This window comes from Heptranchias perlo, chromosome 4, assembly GCF_035084215.1.
Source record: "Heptranchias perlo isolate sHepPer1 chromosome 4, sHepPer1.hap1, whole genome shotgun sequence".
Classification (NCBI taxonomy): domain Eukaryota; kingdom Metazoa; phylum Chordata; class Chondrichthyes; order Hexanchiformes; family Hexanchidae; genus Heptranchias; species Heptranchias perlo.
In genome coordinates this window covers 118,988,142-119,005,504 of record NC_090328.1, presented here as the reverse complement: position 1 = coordinate 119,005,504, position 17,363 = coordinate 118,988,142, and the positions used below count along the sequence as shown (strand labels likewise).

At 44.4% G+C, this 17,363-nt stretch overlaps 2 protein-coding genes across 4 annotated transcripts in view; both read left to right on the top strand.

The window, feature by feature from the left end:
- svep1 (sushi, von Willebrand factor type A, EGF and pentraxin domain containing 1) overlaps positions 1 to 10,760 on the top strand; it is a 204,790-nt gene extending 194,030 nt beyond the window's left edge. The window contains exons 47-49 of the mRNA XM_067983570.1: positions 6,777 to 6,872; positions 7,563 to 7,656; positions 10,039 to 10,760. Coding sequence (XP_067839671.1) covers positions 6,777 to 6,872; positions 7,563 to 7,656; positions 10,039 to 10,072 — 224 coding nt within the window. The 3' untranslated portion in view covers positions 10,073 to 10,760. The remainder of the gene's footprint in view (positions 1 to 6,776; positions 6,873 to 7,562; positions 7,657 to 10,038) is intronic.
- Positions 10,761 to 15,684: 4,924 nt separating this feature from the next.
- Positions 15,685 to 17,363, top strand: part of LOC137321241 (thioredoxin-like) — a 38,909-nt gene continuing 37,230 nt past the window's right edge. Inside the window, exon 1 of one of the 3 annotated variants that reach the window (XM_067983567.1) lies at positions 15,685 to 15,881. In XM_067983567.1, coding sequence (XP_067839668.1) covers positions 15,855 to 15,881 — 27 coding nt within the window. In that variant the 5' untranslated portion in view covers positions 15,685 to 15,854. The remainder of the gene's footprint in view (positions 15,882 to 17,363) is intronic. The other 2 variants (XM_067983568.1, XM_067983569.1) reach the window with 2 other exon arrangements.

Genomic DNA, 17,363 nt, shown 5'->3' with positions numbered 1-17,363 from the left:
CCCACAAACAGCAATGTGATAATGACCAGATAATCTGATTTAGTGATGTTGGTTGAGGGATTGGCCAGGACACTGGGGAGAACTCCCCTGCTCTTCTTCAAAATAACACCATGGGATTTTTTATGTCCACCTGAGAGGGCAGTTTACTTTAACATCTTATCCGAAAGACAGCATCTCCGACAGTGCAGCACTCCCTCAGTATTGCACTAGATTTTAGCGCTCAAGTCTCTGGAGTGGGAATGACGAACCCACAACCTTCTGACTTAGAAGGCGTGAGTGCTACCAACTAAGCCACGGCTGCCACCTACTTGCAGCTACCAATTCTTTTCTAATCTCTAAGATCGAGAGGATTCCCAAACGATGGGATGCAGTTCAGAATCAGACTGCAAAGACATTTGGGGGTTAAATTGGATAACCCCTGAAAACAGGCCTGGGGATCGCATACGCGATTAACCCACACCCGTTCATAGTGACGCAGGAAGCACGTTACCTTGGTGCTGCCTGCTGTTTTAAATGATTGCTGCGTGCAACCAGCGCTACCTCGGTGTTGATTGGCTGCACGCATCAGCAGGGGGCCCCGATATCGCGAGTGGCTCACACTTCTTAAAGGCAACCTGCACCTCTTAAAGGGGAGGTGCACTGTGGCTGCAAGAAGTGATGGGAGTTGTTTCAAATCCGAATCTGTGCTGTAACACTTTGAAGAACGGCTGCGCCTGGGAGAGAGCATGACCAAGGTTCACTGATGATGCACTGGAGGCCTTGGTGCAAGAGGTGGAGATAAGGAGGGGCATCCTATATCCACAGAGGGGCAGGAGGCCCTCCAGATATAAGCTCAGGAGGCAATGGGGGGAGGTAGAGGAGGATGTAAATGCTAGGAGCATTGTTCCAAGAACATGGATGCAGTGCAGGAAGAAGTTAAAACGAGTTGTCAAGGTGAGTGAGTTCAAGCTTCAAATGGCATATCGTACCAACTGCACCACCAGCTGCACCCACTGCTCAATTCACTACACCCACTTCACCCACCTACCAACAATCTCTATCAATCAGTACTCAACCGTTCAAATCATACGTTCTTCTCACACTCATACACTTAGCACTGTTGCAAGCCTCACACCCACAACTCACAGTTCACGCTCTCTGGTAGCTATTCAACCATGCCAGCCACATCACCCAGACATTTTGCAGGACACTCACTGACAGACTTTATTCTTTCTTGCAGGAGAAGGTGGTGCATAACAGGAGGCAGCAAGTGGCAGTGGCTCCATGGAACATGAATCTACTGTCCGCTCTCAGGATGACAGCATTCCTGTCCCACCCCTGCCATTCCGCCAGTGCCCTTGCTGTTGCCTGTCAGCCAGCCAGCCCACTCCCTGTAGAGTATTGAAATGTTATCCAAGGAAACCTCCAAAAACAGGTACAAATGTACCAGCAGCCAGAAGACATAATCCAGCAACTAACCTGTAACTCCTGCATGATCCCATTAAATAGCGCTGGTGAGGGGTCCTTCATGCCCTTTAAGTCATGTTCAGCTGTGCGAGGTTAATACAGTGCATTGGATGGAGTGTGGAATTCCAAAATAGCAGCGGTCCCTTTAAATTAGTGTTGCACACTGATTCGCATCATAATCTCCCTACTCTGCACGCTGCCGGCGGTCGTTAGGTGCACGCACGCAGACACCTCTACCAAGATGGCATCCTGCGCACTTCCTGTTGGAAGTGAGCGCACGCATCTTGGACCTAATTTTCGAGGCTTAGTTGGCCACATAGCGCCTAAAAAAATGGGCGCTAAATGACCCAATTTCACCCCCATTTTGTTCAGTCTGCACTGGACTGTGAGACGTGAGGCTTTGTTTCTGGAATTGGATGAAATGAGGTTGCTTAGCTGTCAGAGATCCATGGGGATGTTTGTATGTGAAATTTATCATAGACAGAAATGTGCCAAGTGATTGTATATAGTTCCTGTTACTTTGTATCGAGTGAGACAGAGCAGCAACATCAGGAAAATATGTTACAGTATAGCATACCCTGATGTCCCAGAGAGTTACTCTTTAACTTTTGATGCGCTTTACTTGTTACTAAATATATTTGTAACTTATACTGCCATCAAATGGAAACCTGGCTCACATCATAGATTTGTGTGGCTGACACTGTGTTACAGTGGTGGCTGAGAGGGAGGTTAAAGAGAGAGAACAAGAGGAATAAAAGCAGAAAAGGCAGGGGGCCTAGAAAATAACAGAAAACGGAGCGAGAAGGAAGAGGAAGAACAGGACAAAAGAGTGAGAAATAGAGAAATGAAAAATATGAGGGAGCAAAAAGGCAGTAAATATTACTGATAGTGCCTGATACAATTTTTAGTAAAATAAGATGCTTAAGTTAATGCTACATTGCTGACCTCAATTGGGTTCTCCTGAAACTCTATTATGCAGCTAGATCCCATGGCACTATTTCGAAGAAGAGCAGGGGAGTTCTCCCCAGTGTCTGGGACCAATATTTATCCCTCAACCAACATCACTAAAAAACAGATTATCTAGTCATTATCACATTGCTGTTTGTGGGAGCTTGCTGTGCGCAAATTGGCTGCCGCGTTTCCTGCATTACAACAGTGACTACACTTCAAAAGTACTTCATTGGCTGTAAAGTGCTTTGGGACATCCTGAGGTTGTGAAAGGCGCTATATAAATGCAAGTCTTTCTTTTCTTTTTATTGCTCCATCCATACCCCACCCATTGCTCCACATCTGTGTGTTTTTTGGATTTAGCGACCACTCCATTGTCCCACACTCCCCACCCCACATGATTGTACCGCTCAAGAAAAAACAATGAGCTAGCCTGATTTACAACAACAACTTATATTTTTATAGTGCCTTTAACGTAGTAAAACGTCCCAAGGCACGTCACAGGAGTGACATCAGACATAATTTGACACCGAGCCACATAATGAGATATTAGGACAGGTGACCAAAAGCTTGGTCAAAGAGGTGGTTTTAAGGAGCGTCTTAAAGGAGAGAGAGGTAGAGAAGCGGAGAGGTTTATGGAGGGAATTCCAGAGCTTAGGGCTTAGGCAGCTGAAGGCACGGCCGCAAATGGTGGAGTGATGAAAATCGGGGATGTGCAAGAGGCCAGAATTGGAGGAGCGCAGAGATCTTGGAAGGTTATAGGGCTGGAGGAGGTTACAAAGATAGGGAGGGGGCGAGGCCATGGAGGGATTTGAAAACAAGGATGAGAATTTTAAATTTGAGGCGCTTTCTCCCGGGGGTCAGAATTATGGGCTGGATTGCTACTGTTGTCAAAGAAAATAATAACTTGAGAGCAACAGGAATTGTTTCTGCTGTCAAAAAACAGTAATAATTACCCATCACTTGCCCTGGGGAAAGCCAAGCTTCAGTTGCTGACTGATTGATTTCATCAGTGCTACACTCATACTCCTCGAAATATTCCTTTGTGAGAGCTTGTTGCTAACGACAGTGCCAGCACTATTCTTTGATTCATTGGTAGATTATACGTTTAATTGCTGCTAAGCATGTTTAAACAGCTCTGGTATGTAGTAGGGATCCAGTGTCCATATTCAATGAGTCATTAAGCTGGGAAAGAGATGGAGTAGAACCCGTTTATAGTGCAAATCAATGTATTGTAATGAAAAAATTCCAATGTCTCAATTCACCATGTAATTGAATGGCATGGTACTCCTACTTTAGCTTAGAATTGATCTGTAATTAACTCGCCTGCCCTTAAGAAGCAATGGAATGTACTGAGCAGCTCAGTGAGCTGGCAAGTTGCTTCCTCTCAAAGACTGTTAATGCTGGATTTTACTTCAGGGGTGGTATATCTGCCAGAGGTGCCCAACCCCATGTGACTCAAACCCATTTTCCTGGGTCAGGAGACAATTATGTAGGCAAGGTGGGCTTCCAACAGTGTTTCTGCTTTACAGATGGAGCTCACCATGCAAAGCCAGAAAAGCAGGGCATTTGTTGCACCAGAAAGGGTTGAGGGGGGCGAGGGGATGCCATCTTTCAGTTGAGATGTTAAACCAAGGCCCTGTCTGCCCTCTCAGGTGGACATAAAAGATCCCACAGCACTATTTCGAAGTCAATGGGAATCAGGGGGAAAACTCTCCAGTGGCTGGAGTCATACCTAGCACTAAGGAAGATGGTAGTGGTTGTTGGAGGCCAATCATCTCAGCCCCAGGACATTGCTGCAGGAGTTCCTCAGGGCAGTGTCCTATGCCCAACCATCTTCAGCTGCTTCATCAATGACCTTCCCTCCATCATAAGGTCAGAAATGGGGATGTTCGCTGATGATTGCACAGTGTTCAGTTCCATTCGCAACCCCTCAAATAATGAAGCAGTCCGAGCCCGCATGCAGACAACATCCAGGCTTGGACCAAAAAATTTGGGTAAGTTTGGAAGAATCAGCAAAAAAAACAATTTTTATTTTGAACACTGCTAAAACACAAGAAAGCAAGCAAAGGGAGTTAAAAAAAAGTCAATCTAAATGACAATCTGCAATTATTTACGCAGTTCTTAGACACTACTTTTATGGGCCCGCCATCTGATCTCACTTAACCCCCCGGATAATTTTTTTTTAAATTTGAAAGTAAAATTGAAGAACCTAGATTTATTGTTGTGGCTCCAACCGCTTATCTGCCACTGTATGATGGTGAGATAATAAAGATTGATTGAGATTATGTAGAGAGGAGCAGTTGTGACTCAGCCTTTAGTAAGCAATGCCTGGGTGTGCGATCTGCATTAGCCTTTGACTGATGACCTCAGTTGTAATGTGAACCATGACTGTGGTAACTGTGTCAATGCACTGTTGTCCTTGTTCTACACCATGTGTGAGAAGTTTGCAGCCCCCTCTTCCACTATTTGAAGGGGGCTGCTTCTCAACTTCGCGCTCCACTTCAGTCCCACGTGATTGTGATCTTTGGCCATCCGATGTGGGCAAGTCGGAGGACCTCCTCATGGGTCTTCTCCTGGGCCTGGCCAGAGTGGCTATCCACAGGTCCAGGTTGGACGCTGCCCGTGGTGGGGGGGGGGGGGGGATCGCTCTGACTGCCTGTCTCTCTTCCATAGGTCTTGTCCGCACCCAGGTAGCCCTGTAGAAGGAGCTCACAGTGTCCAACAGATGGGGAGGAAGTGTCTAGTCATGATGCTCCGGCCATCATGGTGTGGGACAGGCTTGATGGACCAGCTGGTATTTTCCTACCTGTCAACTTCGTACGTTCGTTGTTCTTGAGTAATGTGGGGTTCAAGACCCCTTTAACAAAAGATATTTGAAGGAAGGGGTTAACTGTATCTCCTTTAAACAAAGACATTTGAAAACCTGCAAACACAGTAATGTGGTAATCTGTGTTCTCGCAAATCCTGTTTTTCCCTCACTGATACTGATGGCGTTGGAGTAGTGTGAGTTTCAGGATCGAAGACATTGTACTGCGGATAGATATCTAGATTATTAAATAAATAAGCTAGATGAATAATATTGAGCTTAAGCGTTGCCAGGCTTTGAAAACACATAGGCTTTTGGAAGCACAAGCTTTTCAACACAGCGGGGAGTAATGTAAGAAAAGGCAACAAGGACATACATCAAAGGCTTTGGATCAGCAAGGCAATGATAGGTGTGAAACAAGCATGGGCCTCTACCTAGCTGGTAATCTGTTCAAAAGAACTGGGATTTGTAAAACATCAGTGTTGCACCGAACATATGGTCAAATGGTATAAGGAATGGATTTGACGCCATTGAAGCAATCAAAATTGGAGACGTAAGGACCCTTAAGAATGTCTGGGCTTAGAAATGTAAGGAGCCTTTTACAATCCATCGTTCGAACACATGGTCTTTTCTACATTAAAGGGTCTCCAGTCACATGATCAAAGCCTAAACTGTCAATCATTGAAGTATGTTAATGATTGAGGCATAGCAACAGGGAGAGATTGGACAAAAAGAATGACCCTCCCCAATCCTATGTCCTATTGGTAAAAAAACAATATAAAAAGAAGATTTTAAGAGAAGAATTGGGGGGGTGCTCCCTTCTCTTCACCACTTGGCAGTCACAAGAAACGCACACTGCAGTTGAACATCACACAACAAGAAGAAGAGGCCCTCGAGTACTGAAGAACTGATCAACCTTCAGGCCCGAAGAGCAAAATCCTTGGTTTAAAGATTGTATATGTAGTAATGATTTGCCTGATGTGTGTATGATTTGTTAAGTCATTACATAATAACGTTGCAAATTATTAAGTGTATAACAGGATTTTATAGAAGAAAGTCATATGTATGGTTTGATTTTGCTTCATGAATGCTCGTATGAATGATAACATCATTAATTACTTTTGATTGACGAAACTACAGTGAGTGAGGGTGACTTTCTTTGCTTGACTATTTGTCCATGGTCCAAGAATCACAAAATAAGGAATTCCCTACAGTAAGTGGACTATAAACATGGCAACCGCAGAAAACGGCCTCACACAACTTTTTTTAACGTAAATTTGAAGTTAGTTTCAGGCTAGGCGTATTTCACAACCTGAATCAGCTGATAATAATGTAGCATTTTCTTTTGGATTGCAGTCTTGAGAATCTAAAAATATTCAATTTTAACTAACCTCAAACTCACTATCTATTCACTGCTAGTCAGTCAACCAATGCCTGAAATAATGAAATTCCCAAATCATTTTTTTTAGTTTCGAACAAAAGATGTCACGGCGAAGAGGGGTTGTACTGTGCTGTTGTAACTGTATTTGGTGTGTTCTTTATGTGAAATGTGTCATTATTCTGTTTACCTCAGCGATCTGCATCCTGCCGTGTTTGAATGGAGGTGTCTGTATAGCACCATACGAATGTGACTGCCCATCAGGATGGACTGGCTCGCGATGTCATCGTGGTAAGATTTCTTTAGACTCTAATGTGTCGCATTGCTTTGGGAGGCAAGTGAATCTGAAAGGATTCATAGAATCATACAGCACAGAAGGAGGCCATTCGGCCCATCATGCTTGTGCCGGCTCTTTGGAAAGAGCTATCCAATTAGTCCCATTCCCCATAGCCCTGCAAATCTTTTCCTTTTCAAGTATTCATCCAATTCCCTTGAGAAAGTTACTATTGAATCTGCTTCCACCACCCTTTCAGGCAGGGCATTCCAGATCATAACAACTTGCTGCATTAAAAGATTTCTCCTCATCTCCCCTCTGGTTCTTTTGGCAATTATCTTAAATCTGTGTCCTCTGGTTACTGACCCCCCTGTCAGTGGAAACCGTTTCTCCCTATTTACTCTATCAAAACCCCTCATGATTTTGAACACCTCTATTAAATCTCCCCTTAACCTTCTCTGCTGTAAGGAGAACAATCCCAGCTTCTCCAGCCTCTCCATGTAACTGAAGTCCCTCATCCCTGGTACCGTTCTAGTAAATCGTCCCTTAACCTTCTCTGCTCCATAACTGATTATATGGCCTCAGTTGTTTCTTCATTTGGGATGTTTTAATGGGGATGTATCGTGTACATAAAAATACAGAGCTTGTCAACTGTCTGACGTTTTGACGGTCTAATTTAACTGATACCATTTCTGTCCATTATTTAGCTGTGTGTCAGACACCCTGTTTAAATGGTGGCAAATGCAATCGACCTAATCGGTGTCACTGCCTGCCTAGTTGGAGTGGCAATGACTGCTCCAGGTGAGTCCAGTTACTCTTTTAATCTTCCATGTCCTAGTTTTAAAAGAAAAAATACATTTTGAAAATTGGCTGGAGGATAAGAATACAACTGCAGCTTAGCAAATTATTAAAAATGTGAAAATGTTCTGCTTGACATCTCCCTGTTGCCCCTTCACTTTTTCCTCTTGGACATACTTTAAAAAAAACAATGCCAGAATATTTGGCACCAAGCTGCATAACCAACTAAGTAGAAACAGGAAAGAAACAAAAAAAAAACAGAAATAGCCTCAAAGTGATACCAAAAACCTTACTCTCTTAATCCACTTCATTAAACAGCAGGGAATCCCTCCCTGGTGTCCTGGCCAATATTTATCCCTCAACCAATTTCACTAAAATAGATTACCTGGTTGTTATCGCATCGCTGTTTGTGGGAGCTTGCTGTGCCCAAATTGGCTGCGTTTCCTACATTATAAAAGTGACTACACTTCAAAAGCGCTTCATTGGCTGTAAAGCACTTTGAGACATCCTGAGGTCGTGAGAGGTGCCATATAAATGCAAGTCTCACTTCCTCTCAGTCCTTGACAACACTGGATGCCCATTTTAAATGAGCAGGTAGATGACTGAGTACCAAACTGGTGTAAATGCCAAGATGAAGTCATCGCGACCTAATATTAAAACGGCAAGTAAGTGGGCAATACTGCCGCCCAGTTTAAAAAAAAAACAACGGCAAAATTGATGGGGCACTAAGTGGGTAGAAATCTAAATGGGTAGAAATCTAGTGTAATGGTTCTCTGCCCGTTTTTCCGATTTGCTTTTACCACTTTACACCTGTTTGGTGGACATATCTGACTGGAAAATCTACCCCTTAGGTTTCTAAACAAACTTTATCTGGTTTTGGCTATAATATTCATGTATTTTTGTGCCAACCTCATTTAGCCCCATGACAAGCATGGATGAATGCTGTTTACCACAACAATAACAACTTGCATTTATATAGTGCCTTTAACCTAGTAAAACGTCCCAAAGCGCTTCACAGGAGCATCATCAGACAAAATTTGACACCGAGCCACTTAGGAGATATTAGGACAGGTGACCAAAAGCTTAGTCAAAGAGGTAGGTTTTAAGGAGTGACTTAAAGGAGGAGAGAGAGGTAGAGAGGCGGAGAGGTTTAGGGAGGGAATTCCAGATCTTGGGCCTAGGCAGCTGAAGGCACGGCCGCCAATGGAGGGGTGAAGGAAATCGGCGATGCGCAAGAGGCCAGAATTGGAGGAGGAGATAGGGAGCGGCGAGGCCGTGGAGGGATTTGGAAACAAAGATGGAACTTTTAAAATCAAGGCGTTGCTGGAGCAGGGACAAGAAAAGAAAAAGAAAGACCTGTAAAGTGATTTGGTGGAGAGCGGGAGATGATTAACTGAGAGATGTGATAATAGGGCAAGAGAAAAGGATGAGAGAAATTAGAGAAAGAAAAGACATATACGAGGGGCAGAGAATGAACCAACAGTTAAAGCAGGTTAGCTAAGTTGGAGAGGGGGAGGAAGAAAATCAGGCAAAGCAGAGCAGGCTCCAGTGGCCCCGGAATCTGGAAGAGGGAAGTCAACAACATAGCTACAGATCACCCCGCCACGTCTAACTATTCACACATTCTCTGGCTCTCCTAAATGTCCTTTATTTGTTCCTTTCATGTGTTGATTACTTTTTTTGTTGTGTGGAAACTTATCTTTCACTGGTTTGAACCAGTGTCAATTTTCCATGATTCTTCATTTTTTGTACTATTTAATTGTACTGTTATGAGGTTCCCCCTCTCACCTTTTCTCAAGGCTGATTTTAAATCCATTATAATGAATGGACGTAAAAAGAAAAAAGACTTGCATTTATATAGCGCCTTTCATGACCTCAGGACGTCCCAAAGCGCTTTACAGCCAATGAAATACTTTGAAGTGTAGTCCCTGTTGTAATGTACGAAACGCAGCATCCAATTTGCGCACAGCAAGATCCCACAAACGTAATAATAATAATCTGTTTTTTAGTGACATTGGTTGAGCGGTAAATATTGACGCAGGACACTGGGGAGAACTCCCCTGCTCCTCATCAAAATAGTGCCGTGGGACCTTTTACATCCACCTGAGAGGGCAGACGGGGCCTCGGTTTAACGTCTCATTCAAAAGACAACCCCTCCGACAGTGCAGCACCACCCCCAGTACTGCACTGGAGTGTCAGCTCAGATTTTGAGCTCAAGTCTCTGGAGTGGGACATTCTGACTCAAAGGTGAGAGTTCTACCAACTGAGCCAAGGCTGACAATCATAAGCTATATTCCTGCAATTGCAGAATCATCGCTGGTGATTCCACAGTGCGTTCAGTTGTAATGTGTCATGTGCCTAAACGAGCGCTATTTTTTTTTGCAGGAGGAGAAAGTCCACCTACTACTCATTCTCCTAAACAAAGTCACCTTTTGCAAAGACCCTAAAGTATCTGTATTAACCTAACTGCTGGGAAACACCACACTACAATGGCATTTAACTGTATCAGTATTTTATTTTATTGTTTGAAATCCTGATATATTTTGATACATTTCTGTAAAACAAAGCTGTATTTTTTCATATGCAAAGAAATTTTTTAAAATTGTATAATGTTGTAAGGGGTTTACTCGGCCTTTTTGACGAATCATAGTTTTTGCATTTTTATATATACATCGGCGTTGTAGATTCTTGATTGGGCCCCAGGCCCAAATGGATTTATTTTAGGAAGTGGAAGCCTTAAAAAGTTGTAAAATTTAATTCATGATTTTTAATTTTTTTTTAAAACCCAGCAAATTTTTCCTGCCTTGCCTTAGCAGTCACTTAATCTCAAAGTTTTCATAGTCTATGTCCCATATCCCATGCTGATTCAGATTTACACACAAGCTAAGATCACTTAAAAACTTACACACACCACCAAAATGCACCAGGCTGCACCTATTCAAAGCAATAACAATGTGCTCCATGTCACTGTGATAAGAAGATTACAAGCAACCATTTAGAATTTTACAAAATGTGTATATATGGATTCAGTAAGTGAAATAAATCCTGTATGAACACCTTCTTTGATGCATCACATAATTATACAAATAAAAACAATAAAAGGGAAATGTTGTGGTTATATCGTGTTTTTTTGTCAGGCTTTTTCCTGGTAACATGACTGTCAAGTTGGTTGCTATAACAACAATTTGCATTTATGCACCGCCTTTAACGCAGTAAAAATGGCCCAAGGAGCTTCACAGGAGCGTTATCAAACAAAATTTGACACCGAGCCATATAAGGAGATATTAGGACAGGTGACCAAAAGCTTGGTCAAAGAGGCAGGTTTTAAGGAGTGTCTTAAAAGAGGAGAGAGAGGCGGAGAGGTTTAGGGAGGGAATTCCAGAGCTTAGGGGCTTAGGCAGCTGAAGGCACGGCCGCCAATGGTGGGGCGACGGAAATCGGGGACGCGCAAGAGGCCAGAATTGGAAGAACGCAGAGATCTCGGAGGATTGTAGGGCTGGAGGAGGTTACAGGGATAGCACTTCCACTGATCTGCGGGAGAGCGGACTGCAGATGATGAGTGACTCCTTCAAAGCCCCCCGATCCACTTCTCCACCGATCTGTCCAGGGTGGGCTTCTGCCTATCCAAGGTTTGAGCTGCTCAAGCTCCCACCAAAGCTGCAAAGCGTGCGAACATGGACTATTCCAGTGCTCTCCTGGCTGGCTTCCCACCTTCCACCCTCCATAAACTTGAGCTCATCCAAAACTCTGCTGCCCGTATCCTAACTCGCACCAAGTCCTGTTCTCCCATCAACCCCTGTGCTCGCTGACCTACATTGGTTCACCAAGACCTCAATTTTAAAACTGTGAGGGCTCAGCTTGTAATGTCCCTGGAGGTGACCACCCTCTCCAGGCTAGACTGCAGAGTGGTGCTAAGCGTGGTGACACCACACAGGCTCCACCCTCTCAGCCACAGTGTTGAAACCCCTTGGCAGGCCTTCCAATATAGCAGCTCCTCGCATTAGTCCACACAAGGCAAACACTTACTATCCCCCAGCCAGACCAATAGTATTTGGCTGCGACCTGCTCTAGTCAGGGACAGAAAGAGAAATAAATAGAGGGAAAGAAAGATTGGATTAAGAGAGAGAGAAAAAAAGAGACAGACAGGAAAAGTAAGAAAAATATTTTACGATTTTAATATTTCTAACACAATTTACTACATGCAGGAATGAGATTGGACAGTTTAAACTGTTCCCTTTCTGGGCCAGAGAGGTTGTATTCTTGAACTGCGATTAGTGGCCAATAATGTAATAGCATATTATTCTTTAGCCTCACAAAACAGCCACCCCGTTAGCAAAATATCTTTTTTCACATTAACCCGCTCTTATGGTCTCTCCCAAGTCTCATGGCATTTCTCAGCTTGGAGAAGTTTCTAAACCAAAGCTGTGATTATGGGGTCAATTTTCGGATGGCCGAGCAGGTGCGTTCGTGGCCGGAGCGGGTCCTGAGCCCAGCTCCAACCTGCCCACTTCGGGTTCCCCAATGACACGAAGCGGTGTGCGCGCAGCCCCCGCATGCGGGACTCCCACCGGCAATTAAAGCCGGTGGGATCCTACTTAAGATCATTATCTGGGTACTTGAGGTCGTTTACAGACCTCATTAGTTGGAGATTTTAGGAGGATTCGGATTTTGGACTACCCAGAGCGTGTTTCCTATGCTGGGGGAAACACTCCCTGTTTAAACAGACGTGTTGCAGCCAGCAGCCAGTGGCAGCTGCAAAGGTCCATTTAACAGGTGCGGGGTAAACCCTCATTCATTGCAGCAGGGCACTCTGTCACCTCAGACAAAGTTTTGCCTGCCACACTGTTGTCTCCACACTCCAAATTATTAAATCATACCCTAAACTCTGCTGTCCAAAGACATTTACCTACTTTGTGGACCCCCTCACACTCACACCGTCAGGATGGGGGGTGTCCATCGCTGCATTCATCACTCCATTGGAGGACGAGCAACATCACCAACCTCGCCAGACACGCCGTCCACCTCCGCCACGTGGAGCTACACAACACAGTGCTGCGCAACAGGCACCTGCACAAAGTAGTCGTGTAACTACACACACACCCACTGTAGGGTGACCCAATGGGTGGCATCAAGGGTGTTCATGGAGAACCTCATGAAAGGGCATTATTGCACAAGCCAGTCAAGAAAGGCCAAGACATGGCAGTAGTGGTGACAATATAATATGTAATGTGAGTTGATCAGAAATCAAATACAAGTAAAAACCATGACAAACCCTCAAACACCCTTGTGCATCCCCTTCATGCTCACGACACGTTTGCCTTACGCTTCCTACTACACATACGTGATGCATGCCCTGTGGCTGCAGCATAGGTAGTGGCAGGTTGAGTGAGACTGACCGTGAAAGAGATGCATGAGGGGGTGAGTATGAGATAGAGCCATGAGATTGTATGAGGATTGGGTTGAGTGGTAGTGGTGGGATGAGTACTGGTGAGGTGAGTAAGTGCAGGTAAGATGAGGATGAGCTTTGAGTGGGTGTGAGGAGTGATGCGATAGAGAAGTGTTGGCAGTGCAGAAGGAGGTGTGGGGTGGGGGCGGTGATGTGGCAGATGGAGTATAGGGGAATGAGAAAGTGTACTCACTTCGGCTGACCTACTTAGGTCATTGAAGCGCCTCCTGCACTGTATGCAGGTGGGCGATATGTTGGTGGTGCAGGTGACCTCCTCTGCCACCTCGAGCCGGGCCTTTGTGGTGGCAGAGGCAGGCCACTTCCTCCCGTCTGCCGGGGAGAAGATCTCTGTCCTCCCCCTCCTCTTCACCCCATCCAGTAGGACCTGGAGTGAGGCATCATTAAACCTGGGAGCAGCTTTCCCCCTGGGCTGCTCCATGCTGTAATTTTGGCTCCTTTCTGCAGCATCAGTCAGTGGAGGACTGCCCCTTTAAATAGGGCTCCTCCAGCTGACAGCCTATGATGCGGGTGCGCAGTCCGCCCACTGCGCAGCTTTCCAGCGTGATACCCGGAAGCCAAGGTAAGTGGCTTCAATTTACTTACGATCGCGTGCCAAACCCACCGATTTTACTGGGCAGGTTACTCACGCGCCCAGTCGACCCCCCGCTGGCAACCCGCCACCCTCCTAATATCAGGCCCTATATCTCTGCAACAGGATGAATAAAAGGTCCGTTTTTTAAAAAATGATTCTGAGCTGCAGCACTGAATTTGTGTTAATGGGGCTGGATCTTGTTAGCACCACTCTGCAGTCTACCCTGGAGAGGGTGGTCATCTCCAGGAACATTACAAGCTGAGCCCTCACAATTTTAAAACTTGGGAACGGTTCTTCCTGCACCCTTCAGCTCGAGTATAATTTGTCCTGTAACTTGCTGGAACTGCAAGCTGATGACAGCGCAGCGAGGGCAACGGGGCAATCTGGGACCTTAGTGAATGACGGGACCAACAGTCTATCTCCTTAATCAATGAGATTTAACGATTGAGAAAGAAACAGAGGAATGACGGAGAAGGAAATAGTGTGAATTAAAGTCAAATCAGGTAAAGAAAGAGAAAAAAAGAGAGGGAAAGAAAGATTGGATTAAGAGAGAGAGAAAAAAGAGACAGAAAGGAAAAGTAAGAAAAAAAATTTACGATTTTAATATCTTTAACACAATTTACTACCTGCAGGAATGAGTTTGAACAGTTTAAATTGTTCCCTTTCTGGGCCAGAGAGGTTGGTTGGCATTGCATTAACAATTATCACATTGCTAAAAAGGTACTTACGCTGTTAATTACCAGACATAACTTTCTGCGGCAAGTTTATTGAGCGATTAATGTGCAAATCCAGCACATAACGGGGAGGTTGAGGGCGAGATGCCGTTTGTATGAAGCAAATGGTGGCGCGGCGTAAATCGACCAGCAAGTTCTGGAGATTCACAACTCACGGCGTATCTCTTCATCCCCTGAACTTGCTGGCCGATTTGCACATTAATAACGGTGTGCGTAGTTTACACTCTGTTATTTTTGAAGCAAGATCCAAACCCTTGTGATGGCTCACTCATTGTAGCTTGTTTCATTATTGTGTCTAGTGTCCACTTTAATGGTTCAATGTGCTTTCCTTTAACAAGATATACTTGGTCTTATTGATAAGGAAACACATTTATACGCACAGATTTCCCAAAATCCCAGCTGAATTTAATACTTATATATGAACATACAAATTAAGAGCAGGAGTAGGCCATTTGGCCCCTCGAGCCTGCTCTGCCATTTGATAAGATCATGGCTGATCTGATTGTGACCTCAACCCTACTTTCCCCTCTACCTACTATAACCTTTGACTCCCTTGTTAATCAGGAATCTATCTAACTCAACCTTAAAAATATTCAATGACCCTGCCTCCACCGCTCTCTGGGGAAGGGAGTTCCACAGACTCACGACCCTCTGAGAGAAAAAATTTCTCCTCATCTCTGTCTTAAATAGGAGACCCCTTATTTTTAAACTGTGACCCCTAGTTCTAGTCTCTCCCACAGGGGGAAACATCCTCTCAGCATTTACCCCTTCTAGTCCCCTCAGGATCTTATATGTTTCAATAAGATCACCTCTCATTCTTCTAAACTCCAGTGTATACAAGCCCAACTTGTCCAACCTTTCCTTGTAAGATAACCCCCTCATCCCAGGTGCATAATTTTCCCACTAGTTTAAGGCCTTAAGCCACTGGTCACTATTAAGATTCACAGTTTAAAAATTAACTATCAAACATTACTTTCATTTTCACATATATATGTAGCCATGATACGCCCATATTTACAAAAGACCTGCCCACACTATGCTGAGGCTGCATGACTAAGCGAATGTCCCATATGCTAAAGATCAAATTCTGTTATACACATAACGCTGTGAAAGAACGCAAAACAGATAGATAGGAAGGAAACTGCTATCGAAACACTATGAATTAAATGTAGCTTTCAGATAAAGCTCCTCAATTGCTTACGCCTTGCTGTCACTCGAGGGAAAAAAAACACATTGATTAAGTTCCTCCAACTCATGCTTGATTGCAGTAGCCAATGGTTACACAAGACCAGAACTTCCTCTCAGTCACTTGGCTCAAACACGAGAGTGCGCCCCATCCCTTTCGAGTATAAATTACAGAGCTCTTAGCTACTTCGTGTGGTTTGTAGATCGGTAAGGAGCAAGCAGAGAAATTAAACCATCAGGCAGAATGGGGATCCAAAATATCGAGAATTGGGTAAGCTTGATTGCAGTTCTTTAGTCTTAATTTATTTTGTGTGTGTGTGTGTGTGGGGAGAGATTTTAAAGTGTTATTTTAATGTAAACAATCGTCATTTCCTGACTTGTGAGCAATCTGCTCAGTCGTGTACATGCAGCACGAGTGGAGTGCAGCCATGTTCCAAATTGTGTGTCAGTTTCGAAGTATACTTTAACAAAAATCCGTAACAGCCAGTGTAACTCTTAAAATGTAGTCATTTAGTTGGATTATTGGGTAGTAGGAATGTTGTGTTTAATTCATCAAATCGCCAATAGCTTGGAAACACTGCTGAGACTGACCTTAGAACGTGTGTCAATGGCACCACCTATTCTGCTTACTAAAAACTCAGCCCTGTGGCTGGTTGTGAATTAACCTCCGATCGTCCCGTTGCTTTTGAACAAAGCGTGCTTTCTTCTTCAGTCTACGTTCCCAAGGATTTACGTGCGAAAGAAAGAATTTTAATCTCAACTGTGTAAAGTGTTATTTTAAAAGTTTAGTGCTCTTTCTCTAAGCTTCAGCAACAAAAAAATTGAATTTGCAGCACAAGATGAATGAATGTAGCTCTTCTGTAAAGTCTTCAAAAGGTTATTTTGAACACGTTGGAGAAAGCTCCTCACCTTTTAAGATGTGCCAAAAGCTGCTGGGCGGTGTCTTCCACCCCCCCACACACACACACCGAACACTTTCTACCGTAGACTTTGACGGGAGGGGCGGGGAAAGAAAGAGAGAGAAATAAAAGTAGAAAATGCTGGAGAAACTCAGCAGGTCAGGCAGCATCTGTGGAGAAAGAAAGGGTCAACGTTTCAGGTCGATAACATCTTCCAGTTCTGACGAGAGGTCAAGAGTTGAAGTTTTTGAGCAAATACAGGGAGGAGGTGGAGGGTCTGTGACAGGGTAGAGGGCAAGAATGGTTAAATGACAAAAGGGATGATGGTGCAAGGCAAGGAGGGTGGTAATGGGACAAGTTAAGAAACAAAAGATTGATCAGGAGTAGCTGTAAATGGCAACAGCAGAACCATTACCAGCACTAGCTGACTGAAAAAATGGGAGCTGTGGTTATGATCTGAAGTTATTGAAATCAACGTTCAGTCTGGAAGGTTGTAAATGAAAGATGAGGTGCTGTTCCTCGAGCTTATGTTGTGCTTCATTGGAACGGTATGAGTGGGACGGGGGAATTAAAATGGCAAACGACTGGCCGGTCAGGGTCATGCTTGCGGACTGAGCGGAAGTGTTCAGTAAAGCAATCGCCCAATCTGCGTTTGGTCTCACCAATGTAGAGGAGACCGCATTGTGAGCAGCGACTACAGTATAGTGAATTGAAAGAAGTACAAGTAAATCGCTGCTTCACCTGGAAGGATTGTTTGAGGCCCTGGATGGTGGGAAGGGAGGAGTTGAAGGGGCAGGTGTTGTATCTCCTGTGCTCGCGTGGGGAGGAGGGTGGGTGATGGAAGAGTGTCGCAG